Here is an 18,544-nt window from a genome sequence, read left to right as displayed (position 1 = left end):
TAGTATCAACGTCAATTCTTCTAAGCTCCTATGTTCATTCAATTCATATTGTCATTCGCAGCAAAAATCCATAAATATTCCCCAAATATATTTGTGAATGTTGTATTTCTTGGAATTTGTCTTTGATTAGCGCATTTATACTTTGTTATACTCTGAAGAGTTTGAACATCCGTATTGCCAAAAGGTGCAGACGTTTTGAAATTTATTTGGAATGAAGTTGTCAAACTCAATCGTGTTTTCAAAGTGATTGATAATTGTACCGAATGCAATTCATATGACACAAAATGAGATTGGTTATTAGAACTGTGAAAAATACCAAATTTTTACCCAGTAAATATAATCCCGAATGCTATTAGTTAAAATCATCAAAATGTCAGATTTCGACACGTGAAAAAAATAATCATGGAAATTGTGTCAACCTGAACCTGAGTCTGAGGATATAGTTGTTTCTGCTACTGAAAAATCTAGTTTGTCGGATTCCTTGGCGTTGATAATGAAAAAAAACTGTCAATGCTTGATAAAATCCGCAAGACATCTAATAAATAAAAAATTCTCAAACTGACCTATATCCTATGTAAACAGATAAAGAAATGTTCCGAATAGGTAGAGATAAATTCCAATTTATTGCGTGAACATTACTTCCGAGTGTCAGTGGAGTGCTAAAGATTTGCACAAAACTAACAATTCTGTTATGGTCGAAATCTCATCCCTAAGGTCAAAAGTTGGGGAAATTGGTAATATGATTATCAGTCATCACTGCGAGTAACTCGACTGTGAGAGGTGTTGCTTCAGGTAGTTCTGATGCTGTTCATTCGAGAGAAATCTTGGAAAGGCCTTAGAGATCCCACAATATTATATAGTTCAGTGGCGGCTTGTTCAATGAAGAAAGTGAGGCAGTGCCTCTCCAAATCAATTCTGGAAATTACACGTATTAATCGAATATTTCATTAATTCATTTCAACCTCAATTTCACATCATTCGGACATTCGGTACAGCACTGGGTCTCTGTTCCATAATATTCATCCCAATCTCACGATCCTTGTATATTCATCTCACTTCCTCTTCAAGAAGTAAATGGTCTGTGGGCTGTGGCATGCCTAACGCGCTTCCTGGTCTAGCGCTTCATCTACATTGGCGAGGCGAGAATTCGAGAATATTCCTAAGCCTTTGAAGACGGCTTTTAAAAGTAGATTTGCAATCATTCTGCACTATTCGTGAAAAGATAAATCAGGTTAGTTTTAGCTTTGTTGCCTCATTATTAATATGAACTTTTTTCGATAAGATTTCTCATTTTGTTAATCGGCTCATTTACTACCATAAGGCAAAATGGATTTAGCAGAACTGACTGAGTACCTAGTCTCAAATTACCAAAGTAAATGAAATAATTCGAAGTACTTGTGATTTTGTAATTTTTTAATAAATCAGCAACATTTTCCGAGTCATTCCTATGAGGATAAGTTATAAATAATTGAAGAAGTAAAGTGACCTGTTCCAGATCTAAGTGAAAGTCTTGTGACAATGGGTCGGGTTGGAAAATCAGATCGTGGGTTTCAACTTTTAAAATACATGGCCGTGCATTTGCAATGATATTAACTGTTGATCAATTTTTCCTGGTAATTATGAAACCATTCAATATAAATCAATCCTTTTGGTTGCTGTTGTTATGAATTAAAAAAATTGAAGAAATCTCAAAATCTTCTTTTCCTGAAAAGTTGATGAAACAACTGACATGAGCTGCCATTCACAATTTTCCGTTATGTAATAAATGTCCATCTTGTTGAGAGATTCATGTGATTTTTTGATGGGAGTTCTGGGCGTTCTGTTGAGGATTTATTTCAATTTTTGCCTAATTCGGAAAATTTGACTTGCATTACAAAAAATACATAAATTATACAGCACTCAGAAATGCTTTTAGGATGGAGAATTGGGAAAAGTTTTATTCTTTACACAATGTTGATGAAATGACAGATGAATTTTTTGAAAAATTCAATGTATATTGAGGAACATACCCAAAATATAAGGATAAAAAGGCGGAGTATAGGAAAGAAAAAATGGATAACATCTGGACTTCTTACATCCATTAATAGAAAACAATAGTGCAGCTGAAAGGAAGAAAATCTCCAGGACATGATGGTATACTAGCCGAAACTCTCAAAAAATATCTATAAATGAGATAAAGACTCCCTAGACCCACCTAGTTAATTGTTGTTTAAATAAAGGATACTTTCCCAGAGAATTAAGAATTGGAATAGTGAAACCTCTATATAAGAATGGCAATGGTTTGAAAATGGAAAGCTATAGGCCAATATCACTGATCTCTATTATTGCAAAAACTATGGAGAAATTACTAAAATCAAGAATGATGCAGTTCTGTGAGAAATATGATATTATTTCAGATCATCAATATGACTTCAGAGAAAAAAGGTCAGCCGAGGACGCAATCCATCGGTTGACATCTCACATCTACAATTCACTGGATAAAAGTAATCCTTGCCTGTGTATCTTCATTAATCTTTCCAAAGCGTTCGATACTGTTTCACATGAGAAATTATTGAACAAATTGTACAACTATGGTTTCAGGGGAAAGATCTTTTATTTACTTAGGAGTTACTTAACCGCAAAGAACAGAGAGTATGTATTGATGGAGAGTTAAGTGAACCCGAGTATGTGGCCTACGGAGTTCCTCAGGGTAGCGTTCTAGGACCACCCTTGTTCACGATATATATTAACAGCCTACTGGATGTCAAGATGAAGGGCAGAATCCTTAATTTTGCAGAAGATACAGCGCTTTTTTGTGAATCAGAAACATGGGAATCTTTGAGATCGGGGGCAGAGATATATAAGAGACTACCTTGACTTGAAACATCTCCGATTGGTATATTTTGCGTTGGTCCAGTCGCAGCTACAATATGAAACCATTGGCTGGGGTGGTGTGAATGACAATCACCTGGAAAACTGGAACGTAATACACATATGGATATTGCGAATTATGTAAAATAAACCACTTACATTCTCTAGCGAAAAACTGCACAAGGAATCCGAACTGCTCGATGTGCGGCAACTCTTTTGTTTAAATATGCTGCTTAACTCAAAAAATTCTAAAATAACATCTTGTCCCATTGCACACTGCTACAACTCGAGAAACAGGGCGAACTCTCTAAAGGTACCTTTTTGTGGAAAGAATATAGGACAACGGCACTGTGACTTTCTCGCCCCTAAGCTGTACAGTGCATCCCATTTTGGGTGAGACAGCCAGGTTTCTCGCTTGTTATTTAAGATAGAGCCTTGCGGTTTTCACGTTCCTGTCCTACTTTTTCGTGAAAATCAAGTTGGTCTAATCAGATTCTGCATAACTGTTTCCGTTCAAAAGATACAGGGTGATTTTGGAAATTGATACTTTTCGGACCCCTCATTTATCTCCGAAATCATTAGAAATAATGCTGAGCTGAAAACTACGTCTGAATCAGAATTCTGCGTAGAATCCAGTGGCGTACTCAATATTTTTTTTCGGGGTATGGTTTTGAAGATTCAACACAAACTTATGTTTTTTTTAATAGAACACCATGTGTATCATTACTTCGTTGAATTTGTTATTTTTTTCCCTTCAAAATGATATATGACACTATGTAGGTAGGATGTTCAGAAATGTTAAAAAAACACTAAAACATCAAATAATGATGATTTTTTGTTAATGGGCAATGGATTTCCCATAGAAAAGAAGAATCAATAATGATAACAATAATTTATAGCGATGACAGCTAGATCAGATTGGTTTTTTCCCTCCGATGCCTACTTGATAAAACAATGCTCCCAAATGCATAGTGGCCATAATAACGACAAGGATGTTTGTGTCATCAATGACCTACTACCTTTGAAAATCGAAAGTAATAATCCTCTTATTGAAACATAGAAAATTCATGGCCCATTTACAAAAAATCATCATTATTTGACGTTTTAGTGTTTTTTTAACATTTCTGAACATCCTACCAACATAGTATCATATATCATTTTGAAGGGAAAAAAATAACGAATTGAACGAAGTAATGATATATAGGGTGTTCCATAAAAAAAAATATAGGTTTGTGTTGAATCTTCAAAACCATACCCCGAAAAAAAATATTGAGTACGCCACTGGATTCTACGCAGAATTCTGATTCAGACGTAGTTTTCAGCTCAGCATTATTTCTAATGATTTCGGAGATGAATGAGGGGTCCGAAAAGTATAAATTTCCAAAATCACCCTGTATCTTTTGAACGGAAACAGTTATGCAGAATCTGATTAGACCAACTTGAGTTTCACGAAAAAGTAGGACAGGAACGTGAAAACCGCAAGGCTCTATCTTAAATAACAAGCGAGAAACTTGGCTGTCTCACCCAAAATGGGATGCACTGTACAGCCAACTTCCACCCAACATAAAAATTATCAACAACATAAATTTGTTCAAAAAGAAAACAAAGAAATTGATTATCTCTTACTGAGGAAAACAACTACATGGATTTGTTAATCAGAAATTATGGGTCTAAGAAGCAATAACAGGAGAAGAGAGAGGGTTTTTGTTTTTGTTGTGGGATTGATGATCGTCGTTTCTTAATATTTTTTTTTGTTGAATATTGTTCACTCGAAAATTGAAATTTATTTATTGTTCATATAATGGCATCACGTACAAGCGATGCAAAATATCTAGTTCAACTGCATCCAACGAATGAGGATCGCATCCACCTATAATGTATTTGAATTCAACGAGAAAACACGAAAATGGACTGGCTAGTGGAACTTCGTCGAAGGTAGGATTTGAAGTCATTTTACCATTATTTATACAGTCCACTGAAGTTAACCTACATAATATATAATAATAAAATATTTTCGTACTACCCTCTTAAGTTTCTATTCTATTCTGTTTTTCTATTGGGAGTTTAATCGTATTTGAATCAATATTGAATAACAGTTATTATATTTCTACCAGTTAAATAAAACAGCAGAATATTATCGTCAGGGCCGGCGCCAGTAATTTTGGCGCCTGAAGCAAAGAATTTTTCGGCGCCCCTGCTGAAAAAGTATCACCAAACAAGCTGAAAACATTTGATATTCAACAGTAACTAGTTTCAGATGCAAAATCGTAGGAATTTTCTATAAGTTGAATCAACTGCTTCCAAAGAATTAAAAAGTGAAGGTAGTCTTGTGTTTCGTCTTTGTGAAATACATAATGATTTCATTCCTCTTTCAATGAGGGTTATAGGGAATTCTGTTCATAATGGTTGGGCTGCCATATGTTATTTATTATACAGGCGGCTTAGTGAAGGTGATGTGAAGATTTTAATCGCAGGGAATGTTGAGAAACACAGCGGAATGGGAAAATATTATGTTGTTTTTAGGAATCAAGAAGAAGAAAGAAATATGGAAAAGTGACCAAAAAACTGTGACGAATTGCCGCCCCTCAAAAAGTGCCGCCTGAAACGGTCGCTTCTCTGTTTCACCTATAACGCCGGCCCTGAGTATCGTTGTAATTTGTAAATATCTCTACTCTATGGTAAAAATATTTGGTGGATATAGGGTGAACACTTTTTACGTTGTTTGCATTTCTTCAATTAAAGTGACATTTCAGATATATATTTCAATTACTAGATAAATTATTGAAAATACTCCAATGCCTGTTCTAATAAATGAATCATTACAAGTAATTTTTTTTAATATTCATTGAATATTTTTAGTTTGTGGTTTATAAGTCGTAATAGTATGAAGCTTGAATGATCTTGAATTCTTCCTGTTGAATATGAAAATATTTATTGGCGAATTTGATGGCTTTCCCAAACTTACTGGACGCATTGGATAAACTGAAAAATAAAAACCAATATTAATGTTTTGATTGCCCAACATAATATTTTATAATATGTATGTTCATAGGCTACTTAAAATTATATAAAATTAAAAATAGATGGGACTGATGTGAGTCGGAAGAAATGATTCTTCAGACATTTTCCCAGAATGAACCCACTAATGTAATGCTCAGCATGTCTTGAAGGCACATATAAATTACTTCTAACATCTACATTGGAAATCTATAACTAAATTATAAATCTAAACAAAAAAACAATACAATGATATTTCACTTTCCAGTCATATTTAGAACTTGCTTAAAATGAAACAACAAGAAATATATCATATCAATTTAAGATGAATGAATATGTCTTTTTCATTTTTCATTGACTGAAAAATGGAGGTGTGAATATGAAATAATAATAATGTAGTTTATTGTACCATAAACATTGAATTGAATAATAAAGGAATTTCTGAAAATATTTGGCCATTTGAAACTTATAGACTAATCTAAAAAATTACAGGGATACCGAGATCATTGCTTCAATAACGAAAAAAAATATCTAAAATGGTGAAATGAAAGTCGAATTTTAGGTTCAAGGTTGAATAATATCTACCCCTTACCAGACCTCATTCAATTTTTTTTTTGGGTACTAATTTCAAAGTTATAGACATCGTGATGAAATGATAAAATTATCTAAAATCCAAATCACTCCATGTTTACCATTTCATATACTTATTGGAAAATCTAGAAACATCATAAAAAAAAACTCACATTGCAGGAATTGGTTTGGCTTGGATCCAACAGAAATCACAGTGGGCATTGGATGCACAACTGACGCTGGCGTTTGTACAGGCAGTGAAGATGCTTCAGTTGTTGATTCTGAATTTGTTTGATCTGTGACTGTGTTATCATGTTCGTTACTTGAAACTCCTCCGGAGTGCTTTTTAATCCATCCTAAATACTTGGAAACATCTGTGTATAAACCAAGAACTCCAGGAGCTGCACATTTATACCCAAAGGAAACGATCCCTAGACAGAAAACTATTATGTTTAGATGTTAAGGTGTTTGGTGGATGAATTGGAATGAATAAATTACCTAAAAGCGTGTATCTTCCATCATTGCTAATGATCTGGAGGGGACCACCACTGTCACCCTAGAAAAATAATTTATCATTATGTAGGGACTCTGTCTGCTCACAGATGACGTTATAGGTTTTCGCCCCACACTACTTTGGCCCCGGTGGATTTAAAGAGATCATAGCGTTGCAACAGAGTCACCTCTCCACGATGGTGTGAGAGGGTGTGTCTTAGGAAGAGATCGCTGGATTGCCTAACTGAAGAGTCCACCAGCAATCTCGGAACGAAAGACCAAACCTCTGGGAGAGGGTGCACCTTGTAACTTGGCTTGAGAAAGACTAGCCAAAATTATAAAATGTTTAACCATGGAACTATAGGAGTAATCGTAAGAAAGTTTATTTGATCTTTGAGTTCTTGTTCCCTGAACTCAGTGCTATGTTCAGGGTCATTTTCACGGTGATAGTAACTATCGTGATAGTGCTACAGGACTCACGTACTATCACGATCGTAACTATCGAGTAGTTTACATGGTGACAGATGCTGCGGCAGTTACTAACTATCACACTATGAAAATGAGCCTTTGCTTCGTCACGAACTTTTCACTAATGATCTTGATAGTTTTAAATCTCTTTCATATAGACAGAATTGGATAATTCCGGGAATTTCAGCCTTGGACTATAGCTCTATTTTATGGTAAATGAGTTATAAATATCAATTCAATACCAGATAATATTAAAATCAGTTCAAACCCAAATGCTTATTCTAAGAAATTGTTTAGTTACTTACACAAGAATTGAATCTTAGTTTCAATAATATATTATCATATATATCGGGTGTCCCAAACTCGATGGCCTATTAGACGTTTCTGAAAAACTAATCATAATTTTGAGCTGAAAATTTGCATATTGGGGTTTGAGACAATGATCTTTCTGCCTAAAATATTTTCAGATCTCTACAACTTCCGGTTATACCGGAAACAGACTACTACTTCCTTATTTCAAATGGCACACCATGTACCTATATATTATTGCATCATTAGAAAGCTTTTTTGATGGCGATTTCGGCAATATGCCATACCTTCAAATTTTATTTTCTTTCTGTGTTTTACGGAAGTAACAGACAGTTATTCCCACAGGTTATAAATAGCGGTTTTTCTTCATTTGAAGTTCTTCCCCGATAACTCTTGAAGTATTCATTTTAGGTATAGGGTTTGCTGAAATAACCCCCACTATTTTTGTACGTAGAATCGACAGAAATAATAAAAAATATAGGTTCTAATTTGAAAATCTTGAGTTTTGATGAATTTGAGTTGTCCAAGTTCATGATCCTCTTATAAACACCCTGTACATTTTTGGTCCAAGCCGAAAACAGTCTTATAATACTACGTATTTGCGTAAACGAAACAAAACAAATTTTTTTCGAAAAAGGCTTTTCTGCTGAAATATTCAAAAAAATGTGAGTCCTCATCGCCACCTTTTTTTTCATAAGAATCCCAATAACTCATGAACCGTTGAATTTTTACCCAAGGTATGGCATATTGCCGAAATCGCCATCAAAAAAGCTATCTAATGATGCAATAATATACATGGTGTGCCATTTGAAATAAGGAAGTAGTAGTCTGTTTCCGGTATAACCGGAAGTTGTAGAGATCTGAAAATATTTTAGGGAGAAAAATCATTGTCTCAAACCTCAATATGCAAATTTTCAGCTCAAAATTATGATTAGTTTTCCAGAAACGTCTAATAGGTCATCGAGTTTGGGACACCCGATATACCTATAATAGTATTGCATTATAATCACTGGCAAATGATGAATAAAAAAGCTTTGCTGCCGAACTGCTCTTCTTATTCATGACGTGTCTGGATAATTAAGTGACATACGAGCTCTAGCTCAGTTCATCGTTATTAGATGTGAAATTTGAAATTATTATTCAAGAATTATGTCAGGATGAATTAACCTTATGATTATTATTGATTACTTTATAATTAACCGATAGATTTAACGGGCAAAATCTTGAATAAAAAGTTTCCAATAAAGTTGATTGCGTACATCGTTAATTATTTAACTTTGATGTCAAACTGACATCAGCTAAAAATGAGCCTCTATTAGGTATATATTTTCACCCTCTTTTGAGCGGTCGTTTCCTAAATAGAGTACTCTATTATTCAACAATTGGAACAGAGTATGAAACAAATACATATAATTATAAAAAATAACAACCGATATGGTTAGGTTGAAATTTAGTTTTTGAGCATTCGTTCCCCGCACAAATTGCTTAATTTATGCGCAAGACGTCTTCAATTTTTTAATTTTGTGCTGGAAATGAACTCAAATGGAGAGAATCAATTCACTGATGATGAATCATTCGTTTTTGTCTGTCCGTCTGACCAAAACCTTAGGTAGACTAAGAAGCAATGAAGTTATCACACTTTGTACTTACCTGACATGTGTCTATACCTCCCTGTATGTAACCGGCGCAGAAAGAATTGATAATGCGCGAAATATTTTTTTCTACTTTACTCAACATCGATCTACATTCAGCATCTGGATGAATGAGAAGTCTACTTTCTTGGAGAGTGCATGGAGTATTGCCGTCATATTTCAAAACTCCCAATCCAGGAACTAAACCTTCTCTGGGTCGTTTCGTTATTGCTAAAATATGAAAAAAGCCATACAGATTACAGATACAATTACATAAGTACTGATACTAATGTTCTATAGTAGAATCAGGATAGGAATATATTGATTAATTGATAATAATAATTAGTCGAAAATACACAAAAGTTGCCTCTACCAGACTACCTATAACTCGAAGTTAATAGTGAATTCCAAACCCCGCCGCACAAGTCGAAACGTGTCGGTGAATCGAGCATATTTAATGATGCAATAATTGCATCTGAAGGTTTTGAAGAAGGCCGTAGGAAATATAATTTTTTTAGTATTCTTATCCCGATTCTCCTGATTTTAATAAAATACTCCTGCGCATAAAATTGCAATAATTTCGAGGAATTATTGTCAGGTTGAAAAAATGTTGCCTGAAAAGTATCGAACAATAACAATTTGAATTAATTAACTTTTTTGACGTTTTGGAGTCTAAAAAAGATTCCTTCATCAGACAAACTCTTAAAATATTCAGAATTTGTCAACTGAGATCTGTCAAAACAGAGAGACGGTGGTCTATTTGTATGAAATTTTATATTCTTCAGTAAATTCATCAAATATGTACAGGGTGGGCAAATTTCGATGTTTTAGCACTACAACTTTTGAACCAGATGAGATAGACAAAATCTGATACCCCATTCTCGGTCTCTTTTTCTGAGAAACTAACAAGGGTAGTATTCATTTTTGGCCACCTTCTTTTGTTTTCGAGTTATAAGCGGAAATTGGAAAAATGGCGATATCGAAAAACATTTATATCTCCGCTAATCCTTATAATAGATCTCTGAAATAAAAACATTATAGAGGCACTTTTTCGAGTTGAATCCAGTGGCGTGCTCGTATTTTCAAAAGGGTTCTTAATTACGAAGCTATGACCCAAAGTTATGTTTTTTCGAATGGGAACACTAGATTTTTGTGCCATTTTCTGAAAGATTAAGTTTTCCTGATTTCAAAAATATATAACATCGTATGATTCGGATCGATATAAATAATAGAAAATGGTCAAAAACCTCTTTTCACCTAAGAGTCTCAATATTTCTATGGTTTCAACTGTTGATGAATACAGAAAAATTGAGCTTTCTATAACAAGAGCAGTGTCCTAATCAATCTGATTATTTCTATGCTTTTCACTTATTTCTACAAAATTCGAATCTAGATATGTTTTATAAATTTTTTATCTAAAAATTGATTTGGAAATAACGGAGAAACCACATTTCGAATTTTTCAATCGAAAGAGTTGTATTGAGATGCTTGTAACTGGAGATTATTTACATAGGTCTCCAGAACCAATACGCACAAGTACCAATCCATTTTAAACAGCATATGAAACAATACAAATATGATTGAACTCAACAATTTAATTACGAAGGGACAAACAAGAAATAATATTCAACCTAATAATGACAACAATTGCACAATGCACAGTCGACACCTCTTCTCGATTCAGAGCTCTATCATTAATATTAGCGGAGATATGAATGTTTTTCGGTATCGCCATTTTTTCAATTTTCGCTTATAACTCGAAAACAAAAGAAGTTGGCCAAAAATGAATACTACCCTTGTTAGTTTCTCAGAAAAAGAGAAAGAGAATGGGGTATCAGATTTTGTCTATCTCATCTGGTTTAAAAGTTGTAGTGCTAAAACATCGAAATTTGCCCACCCTGTACAATCTACTCCTTCTCCAGGGAATAAATTACACTGTTCTTTACCTCCATAACTTGAATTTTTATTTGTTTCACGTCTATGTCTTTATACCTTTATACCTTTGTAACTCGAATTTAATCAAGAACGTTTGTTTTTTTTTATCTGACATTCACATTTTCACTTGACACGTATATTGAAATTTTTCTATACGGGTCTGCAATTTTTTTGTGAGCGGATGGAGAATACGAAATCTCAGCAAAAAAATATGTCATTTTAACGAAAATGTGGGACTTCATACTTTCGGAATTTTCATGAATCACCCTATATACAGGGTGTTCCAAATTAAGTCGGCAGCATTGCCAACTCCGTTATTATTGGTGCTACGATGTCGGTTAAATGGTCAAACTGGTAGCTTTTTTAGTGGCCTTCTCGAGGCCGAATAATATAATATATTTCATAAAATGATATTTTTTCAATGGAACACCCTATATTTTTTCATGCATTTATAATAATAAAATGCCTTTATTAAAGAAAAGAAAAATACATATCAAGAGGCGAAGTTTAGCATAGCTACTTCAACTCAAACTCTATAAAAAAACAAAAATTTCTAATAACAAAATAAAAATACAATTCTTGAAAATAGTACGATAAATTAAACACAAAATTATATTCTGTTGAAAACATCAGGAAAAAAAAGGTAAACATATTACATACGCAAACTTATTCACCCTGCAACTGCAACAGTAATTTTTTTAAATTCTGTTTCAAAAACATCTCTGAGCGTGTTTTGTAACACTGGAACTGAGGAACACTGACTGCGTTGTAAGTGAAACCTCGACTCGAAACGGAAAGACGGAAGCTTGGCAAATCTAGAGTATGAGAATGGCGTATACAACGTTCATGCAAAACTCCCCTGTATATGATAGGAGGCCACAAGGACACGATAAACCAGCGAGCTTAAATGGTATTTATACAAGTTATCCACCCTGAGCCAACTAAGTTCATTTATTTTGGCTGATACTCGATCATATTTACGGAGGCCGAAAATAAATCTACAGCAGTAATTTTTGATCAACCGAAGACGATTTTTTGCTGTCTGAACCAAAAAAGAATAACACAAAACAAGGCTGTAATTCAGAATTGACATAACTAGGGTTTCACATAACATTTTCCTCAACTGAAAATCAATTATTTTCCTATGACTATAGAGATTTCTCAAAACAAGGTAGGATTTTTTGACCAAAAATGATATGTACTCCTCGAAACGCAGCCTACAGTCAAAAGTAACTCCCAGACTTCTAGCACTGGAGGAGATCTTCAAAGTCTGATCTCTAATCTTGAGTACCATGTCAATATCCCCACCATCCTCAGTCAGTCCAGAACGAAAGACCATATAGCAGCATTGTTCAGGGTTAAGAAAGAGATTATGGCTTCTTGAGTATAAATCCAAGGAAGCAAGATCGGCGTTGATGAGCAAATACGCATCTCGAGATTCATCCGGTTTATATGAAAGGTATAACTTGGGTAGGTGAAAAAACTTTCAGTCGAACTGCACCTAATACAAACTTTATTGATAACGTGGGTGTAGTCGGAGGACACACATCAGCACATTATGGGATATAGTCCGAAGACTTACATCAGTAGGGGATATAGTCAGAAGACTTACATCAAAAGGGACATGTTTCGAAGGAATAAACCTTCATCTTCAGCCAGAAAAAAGGTCTACAGAAAAGAGAAATATCAGTATTGTGATTAACAGTGAAATTTTTAACCTACCATATGTGGTGGAAAAAATAACTAAGAATATATGTGAATATTAAAAAACTAAAAACCAAGAGGAATTTAACCGCAAAACTTTGCGGGACCCCTAATGTTAGGGGTCGTGGTTAGATCAGGTGAAAATAACATTTTGTTTATATAGTATTAATTGATAAAATTGTGACCATGCACGTGTTGTTTTTGAAAGGGTTATGACAAGGAAGTGACGTTTGACATGACATGAAGTTTGAGGTTGACATCTGTCATCCGAGTGAGACGTCATGAGTCAAGGCGACAGAGTTACTGTCCCATGGACCTATGGTAAAGAGCAATAATCAATCGTACAACATCAACTGACCGTAAACTTGGGAATTTTAAAAAAAGTTGAACTAGAAAAACTGTAATGTGTAACCATGGTTGTTGAGCGAGTGTGAAGTAAATTTAATATAGAAAAGAAAAATTATTAACAAATCGATCAATCAAAACAATAAGGAATTGAATAGTTTTAAACTGTCAAAGTTGGTTTTGCTCGTTTATGCATTGAACTTCTGAATTTTTTTATTGCTTTATTTATTTTTAGGGTCTTAAGTAGATTGAGCTTCTACCCTTTATCACAAACATGTAAAATCTCAACATCAGCAAAAGACTGCACATAGACATGCTCAACTGAGGGCTGTAAATCAAAAACATATATAAGATATAAAATTGGGCCCAGTACCGACCCCTGCGGCACACCCGACGTCACCTCTGAAGCAACAGACAACTCACCATCCAGTTCAACTCTCTGCCAACAACTATTTAAATAAGAAGGAAAGAAATCCACTGCGATAGGTTCAAAACCAATGAAATCTAGCCTAGCGATCATAAGAGAGTGATCGATCGTGTCAAATGCTTTCGAGTAATCGAGCAGTACAACTGAAGTATTCTGGGAGAAGATGGTATAATCAGTGAGTTTTAAGAGAGCAGTAATAGAACTGAAACCCTTACGGAAACCCGATTGACTATTAGGAATTATTTCTCCCTCAACAACATATTCATATACCTGCCTTGCCACAACTTTTTCGAGTACCTTTGACATAACGGGTAAAATGCTTATCGGCCGCAACTCGTTGAACGAAACCGGGTTTGTCTCCTTGGGAATTGATTTAATAATTGAATGTCGCCAAAGATCAGGAAAATAACCGACCTCCAAACAACAATTCACGATGTGAGCAAGGTAAGGAGCAATGACTGGTAAACACAATTTTAACATTTTAGCAGAAATACGGTCAGTACCTTGTGCATTCGACTTTAAGCCCAGAACAATCCTCTCAACAGTGGAGAGTCTAAAAGAGAAATGATTTTGAGGATTGAGCTTATTCAGACTGTATCTATAGACAGTATCCCTGCAAATGTCCCTTGGAGAGAAGACAGAAGCAAAGTGACGAGCAATCTGATCAACATCACGTAATAGGCACGGAATCTCACAAATCGGCTTTCTTCTAATATTGAGAGAGTCAACGGACTTCCACAGCTTAGTGCTGTCAGAGTTTTTAGCATTATAACGAAGAAAGGCTGCTTTTTCTCTTTAACAGCTTCAGTGACAGTATTGCGCAATTTGTTATAGGATATCAAATCGGAAATAGATTTGGAACGTTTATACTTTGATAGGGCCGAGTTACGCAGTCTCAACATACATCGCAAATTATATGTCAACCAGGGAGCTCAGGCCTACGTTACCCTTCTTTTTATGAAGGGAGCATGAACATTAAATAAATGAGAAACAAGATCAGCAAGAAGAAGAACTTTGTGATCAATGCACTCCATGTAAAGTATGCCCTGGAAATGAGTGTCAAACAGGTCATCACGAAACAAGTCAAGAAGAACTTTCTGATCAATGCACTCCATGTAAAGTATGTCCTGGAAATGAGTGTCAAACAGGTCATCACGAAACAAGTCATGATCAAAATTAACAAAGACCCTGAGATTTTGATTGCCTCATTTTTCAGCACAACACCCTCAATATTACTTTTTCAATCCAAAGGGATTGGAAAAAAGGAAAGAAATGGATTCACAACAAATTTCCGGTTTTCAATGACAATCATGGACGCCTTTACGTTTTTCAATAATTTTCATTTTGCCCCCCTGAGAAAAATTTCTGCGGGTGCCCATGATAAGAACGAAAACATAAATATACCAGATTATCAACAAGTTGATTTTCATTCAAATTTCGATTCGTAATAACATTCTCAACAACAAAGCTAATTCGACTTTTTTCGTAAAGGTGAAAATAAGACAGTTGTATTAATAGGAAACATTTATAACAAACGGATTTGATAAAGCGCTATAAAACTTCGAGTGAATGTTCAAAAATACCGCGTTCTTGTTAAACACATATTTGGGCCCTTCTATTGACACTATTGATTCACAAAATGCATGCGGCTAGCGAAATGGCTTTAAGATGGAAATTATCGTTTTGTACATTAATAGCAAATAGCTTAGTGGTGTCAATTGAGTGGTGCAACATGATGATCACGGGTTTCATTCACGAGTTCACATCCCAGCGCAATTTTTCTTTTTACTGTCTTATTTTGTAACGAAATATTGTCATTCATGAAGCGTTATTCGCCGAAACAAATAAATTTTTTGTACTAGTGAAAGAAATATATATTTCAAAATGAGTCGCTCATTTTCCACTTTAGGAAGAAAGATGATATGAGCTTTGTTGTTGAGAATGTTATAACGAATCGAAATACATGAAAAAATATAGGGTGTTTCATTGAAAGAAATATCATTTTATGAAATATTATGACAACGCGACTGTCCATTTTTGTTTTGTTTTCGGCATCGAGAAGGCCACTAAAATTGCTACCAGTTTGCCCATTTAACCGACATCGTAGCATCAATAATAATGGAGTTGGCAATGGTGCCGACATAATTTGGAACACCCTGTATACTCTGAAACCAATATCCTTATGTTTGAGGCCCTCTATCTCCACTGAGCCTTTGTCCTTTACGTCACCAGTCACCCTGTTATAGATAACAATTTCAAGCTTAGTGCAAAAGTTCGCAATGAAAATCATGCAGTATTGTCGGCGATAACCAAGTACAGGTGTCAGGTACAGACAGACAAAAATGAAAAAATACATTTTTGTTTTCTGCTATTTTGTTTCTCTCTAATTTTTTCATGAATTCATACGAAAATGCGTCGAAGATGTTCTCGAACTGTGGTGAAACAATATCTATTTTAATACAATGAACACTTGCGGATAAAAAGTTTAGTTAAAAATAAATTCCCATCAGTTTAGAGGAAAACTGAACGTAATTTTTACTCACCATATTTAGGTAGACATATGGGGGTGAATTGTGAAGCATCTTCTTTGAGTGTAATTAGGGCAATGTCGTAATATGGGTTCTTTTTTGGATAGAGCTCGTGTATTGTTACTTTTTCTGCTTTGAACTCTATCTGCGTGCTCTCAGTTGTACATATATTATATACTCCCAGTTTAATAACGTATTGGTTTTCCAATTTAGTCTTACTAAAAAAAAGGAATATTTATTGAATTCAAAATTTTCCTGGAAAGTGAACATACCTGTTGAAACAATGCGCTGCAGTCAGAACCGTTCTTGAATTAATGAGTGAACCACCACAACCAATTATTTTATCGCTGATGAGGGCTACATACCAAGGGTATTTGTAAAAACCAAGGTCATAGCCCCCAACAATTCTGTCTTTTCTGGTGCCTACAGGAGAACCATAACCAATTGGTTCACCACACTGTGTTTCTGCAAGGAAAAACTTTGTTCCATTAAATATACGAAGTTAAGTTAAGGTAATTTTACCTGAGCACAAACGAGAACTAAGAAAGAGGAGAGCAGTTGAGATCACTTTCAGCATGACATCTGCGAATCTTTCAGCCACACACAACCATTGGAATGGTTCAGGTGAATATTGCATTATCTTATGTAAATTATGTTCGCATTTCAACCTTATCACTCAATGACTTGGTGGACATTCCTCAAATCATTTTGCGAAATTAATACAAGCAGTAAAATTGCTTTAAAGATGATGACACGAAAAATCTTGTTTTGAAGGTTGGATAGTCAAATATTAATCTCCATATTCCTAAAAATTATTCAGACAAGAAAAAAACAGGAATTGATCCATTGGAAACTTGCTTAGTATTATTGTCGAAATTTTATTCATCCCATCAACTGTGACTCATATAGAGTTTGAACGTCATCTGCCAGTTAGTTCATTCATAGTGTTGCATTTTGTTAGTTCATCACAATTCTATTTCGGGATTTCAACAATGGATAAAAATATCCTATCATAAATTTTGCATTGCAAATGGATTTTGCCTGCCGAAGCGAATAACGAGTTTCAGTTCTTGGGCACTTGTTCTTCGAACAGATCGCTATGTTTTCGGATGTGAATACTGTAAAAATTAATGAAAAAGAATATTTATTGAATATTCTACGCTTGTGATAATGAATTTTGCACGAAGCTAAAATAGGAGATGTTCAAATTTTGCATTTGTATCCCCGTTTTCGACTGCCTTCTTTCAACATTTTTGGAAATGAAAATTCAGACCAGTGTAGAAAATTTTACGCCTTTTTTATTTTTCTTAGAACATTTGAAAAGGGGATCAAAAACCACCAGATTAAATTAACAGTTGAACTATTCAAATATTGTCAAGAAAAATGTCACGGAATGTTCAATTGTTTTGGAACCATATTCTCTGTACGATTATGTCAAATTATATCTTGTACATTTTGTGATTTGTTACTATTTATGTACTTAATCCTATCAGCGTAGGAGAGAAAACTCCCCTCGCAGTCGGCTTTCCCATTCTCTGCTGAGGGGAACATTCACTCAATCCCTGACATTCAAAATATTAGGAAAGACCTTGATCGTGTCTAGTCCTCGTGACTCCTCTGGGGTTGACGTCGATCAACATACATTATAAAAACTACAAACCAATTTTTTTTTCAATTATAGGAGAACGAATCGATCAAAAAATAGAGAAATGCTTATTCGTTCAGCCCGAAATCCATTTTTTTTCAGTTTTCGAATAACGAATCGCTCAAACATGTACATGTAGTATTTTTCTTACAGTAATGGGTTGCTATGTCTATAAAACCTTATTAAAAAAATAAACTAAAATAATGGAAAAACATAGGAACAGAACATAATCACAAACTCTCAGATCTATCTACAAGAAATATCAAATTCTTCACATTGATAGATGAATTCAAAACTTCAATTAGCATCAACAGAACACTGCCTCCTGAAGAAATGTTTTTTCAAAATTTTTTTTCCTACGGTCCAAACTTTTTTTGGTAGTGTCGAGGCATCTAAAAACAAATGAACCAGATTATTATAGAGACATTGTTTTGCTATAGGGAATAAATTGAAAAACAAACATATACCTAGTTTATTGAAATTTATACGTGTAGAATGAGATCAAATTATGAATATCTAATGAATGCCTTTTGGCCTCTGCTTTTTTTTCCGTTCCACTTATGAGGAAAATAGGTTACCTTCCTCTAGTCTAGACATTAGGCCAAGGTAAAAGTGACAAATCTTCAACCTATTGCATGCTTGC

The 18,544-nt window shown here is 34.5% G+C and overlaps 2 protein-coding genes across 3 annotated transcripts in view; one reads left to right on the top strand and one right to left on the bottom strand.

Annotated features, from left to right (window-relative positions):
- Positions 1-4,710: 4,710 nt before the first annotated feature.
- The window catches only part of LOC123675700 (acyl-CoA Delta-9 desaturase-like), a 34,211-nt gene continuing 20,377 nt past the window's right edge, over positions 4,711-18,544 (top strand). Inside the window, exon 1 of the mRNA XM_045611165.1 lies at positions 4,711-4,785. Coding sequence (XP_045467121.1) covers positions 4,726-4,785 — 60 coding nt within the window. The 5' untranslated portion in view covers positions 4,711-4,725. The remainder of the gene's footprint in view (positions 4,786-18,544) is intronic.
- On the bottom strand, positions 5,593-18,309 carry LOC123675686 (trypsin V-B-like). 2 transcript variants are annotated; one of them, XM_045611145.1, is made up of 7 exons: positions 16,779-18,309; positions 16,529-16,721; positions 16,272-16,474; positions 9,337-9,548; positions 6,916-6,973; positions 6,591-6,860; positions 5,593-5,832 (listed from the first exon to the last, which is right to left on the bottom strand). In XM_045611145.1, the coding sequence occupies exons 1-7, from the start codon at positions 16,891-16,893 to the stop codon at positions 5,693-5,695; spliced, it is 1,191 nt and encodes a 396-aa protein (XP_045467101.1). In that variant the 5' UTR covers positions 16,894-18,309; the 3' UTR covers positions 5,593-5,692. The 2 variants fall into 2 exon arrangements, with proteins under 2 accessions (XP_045467101.1, XP_045467110.1); XM_045611154.1 differs by having other exon boundaries at positions 6,591-6,848; positions 16,779-18,305.

Source organism: Harmonia axyridis, chromosome 1 (assembly GCF_914767665.1).
Source record: "Harmonia axyridis chromosome 1, icHarAxyr1.1, whole genome shotgun sequence".
In the NCBI taxonomy this organism is placed as follows: domain Eukaryota; kingdom Metazoa; phylum Arthropoda; class Insecta; order Coleoptera; family Coccinellidae; genus Harmonia; species Harmonia axyridis.
This window is presented reverse-complemented; position numbering and strand designations above follow the sequence as displayed.

Bases quoted from the DNA above. Each gene is read 5' to 3' on its own strand.
- LOC123675686 (XM_045611145.1), bottom strand. From the start codon at position 16,893: ATGCAATATTCACCTGAACCATTCCAATGGTTGTGTGTGGCTGAAAGA. The intron at 16,475-16,528 runs GTATGTTCACTT...CCTTTTTTTTAG, and splicing joins GCAGCGCATTGTTTCAACAG to TAAGACTAAATTGGAAAACC. The intron at 6,974-9,336 runs GTAAGTACAAAG...TTATTTTTCTAG, and splicing joins GAGGTATAGACACATGTCAG to GGTGACAGTGGTGGTCCCCT.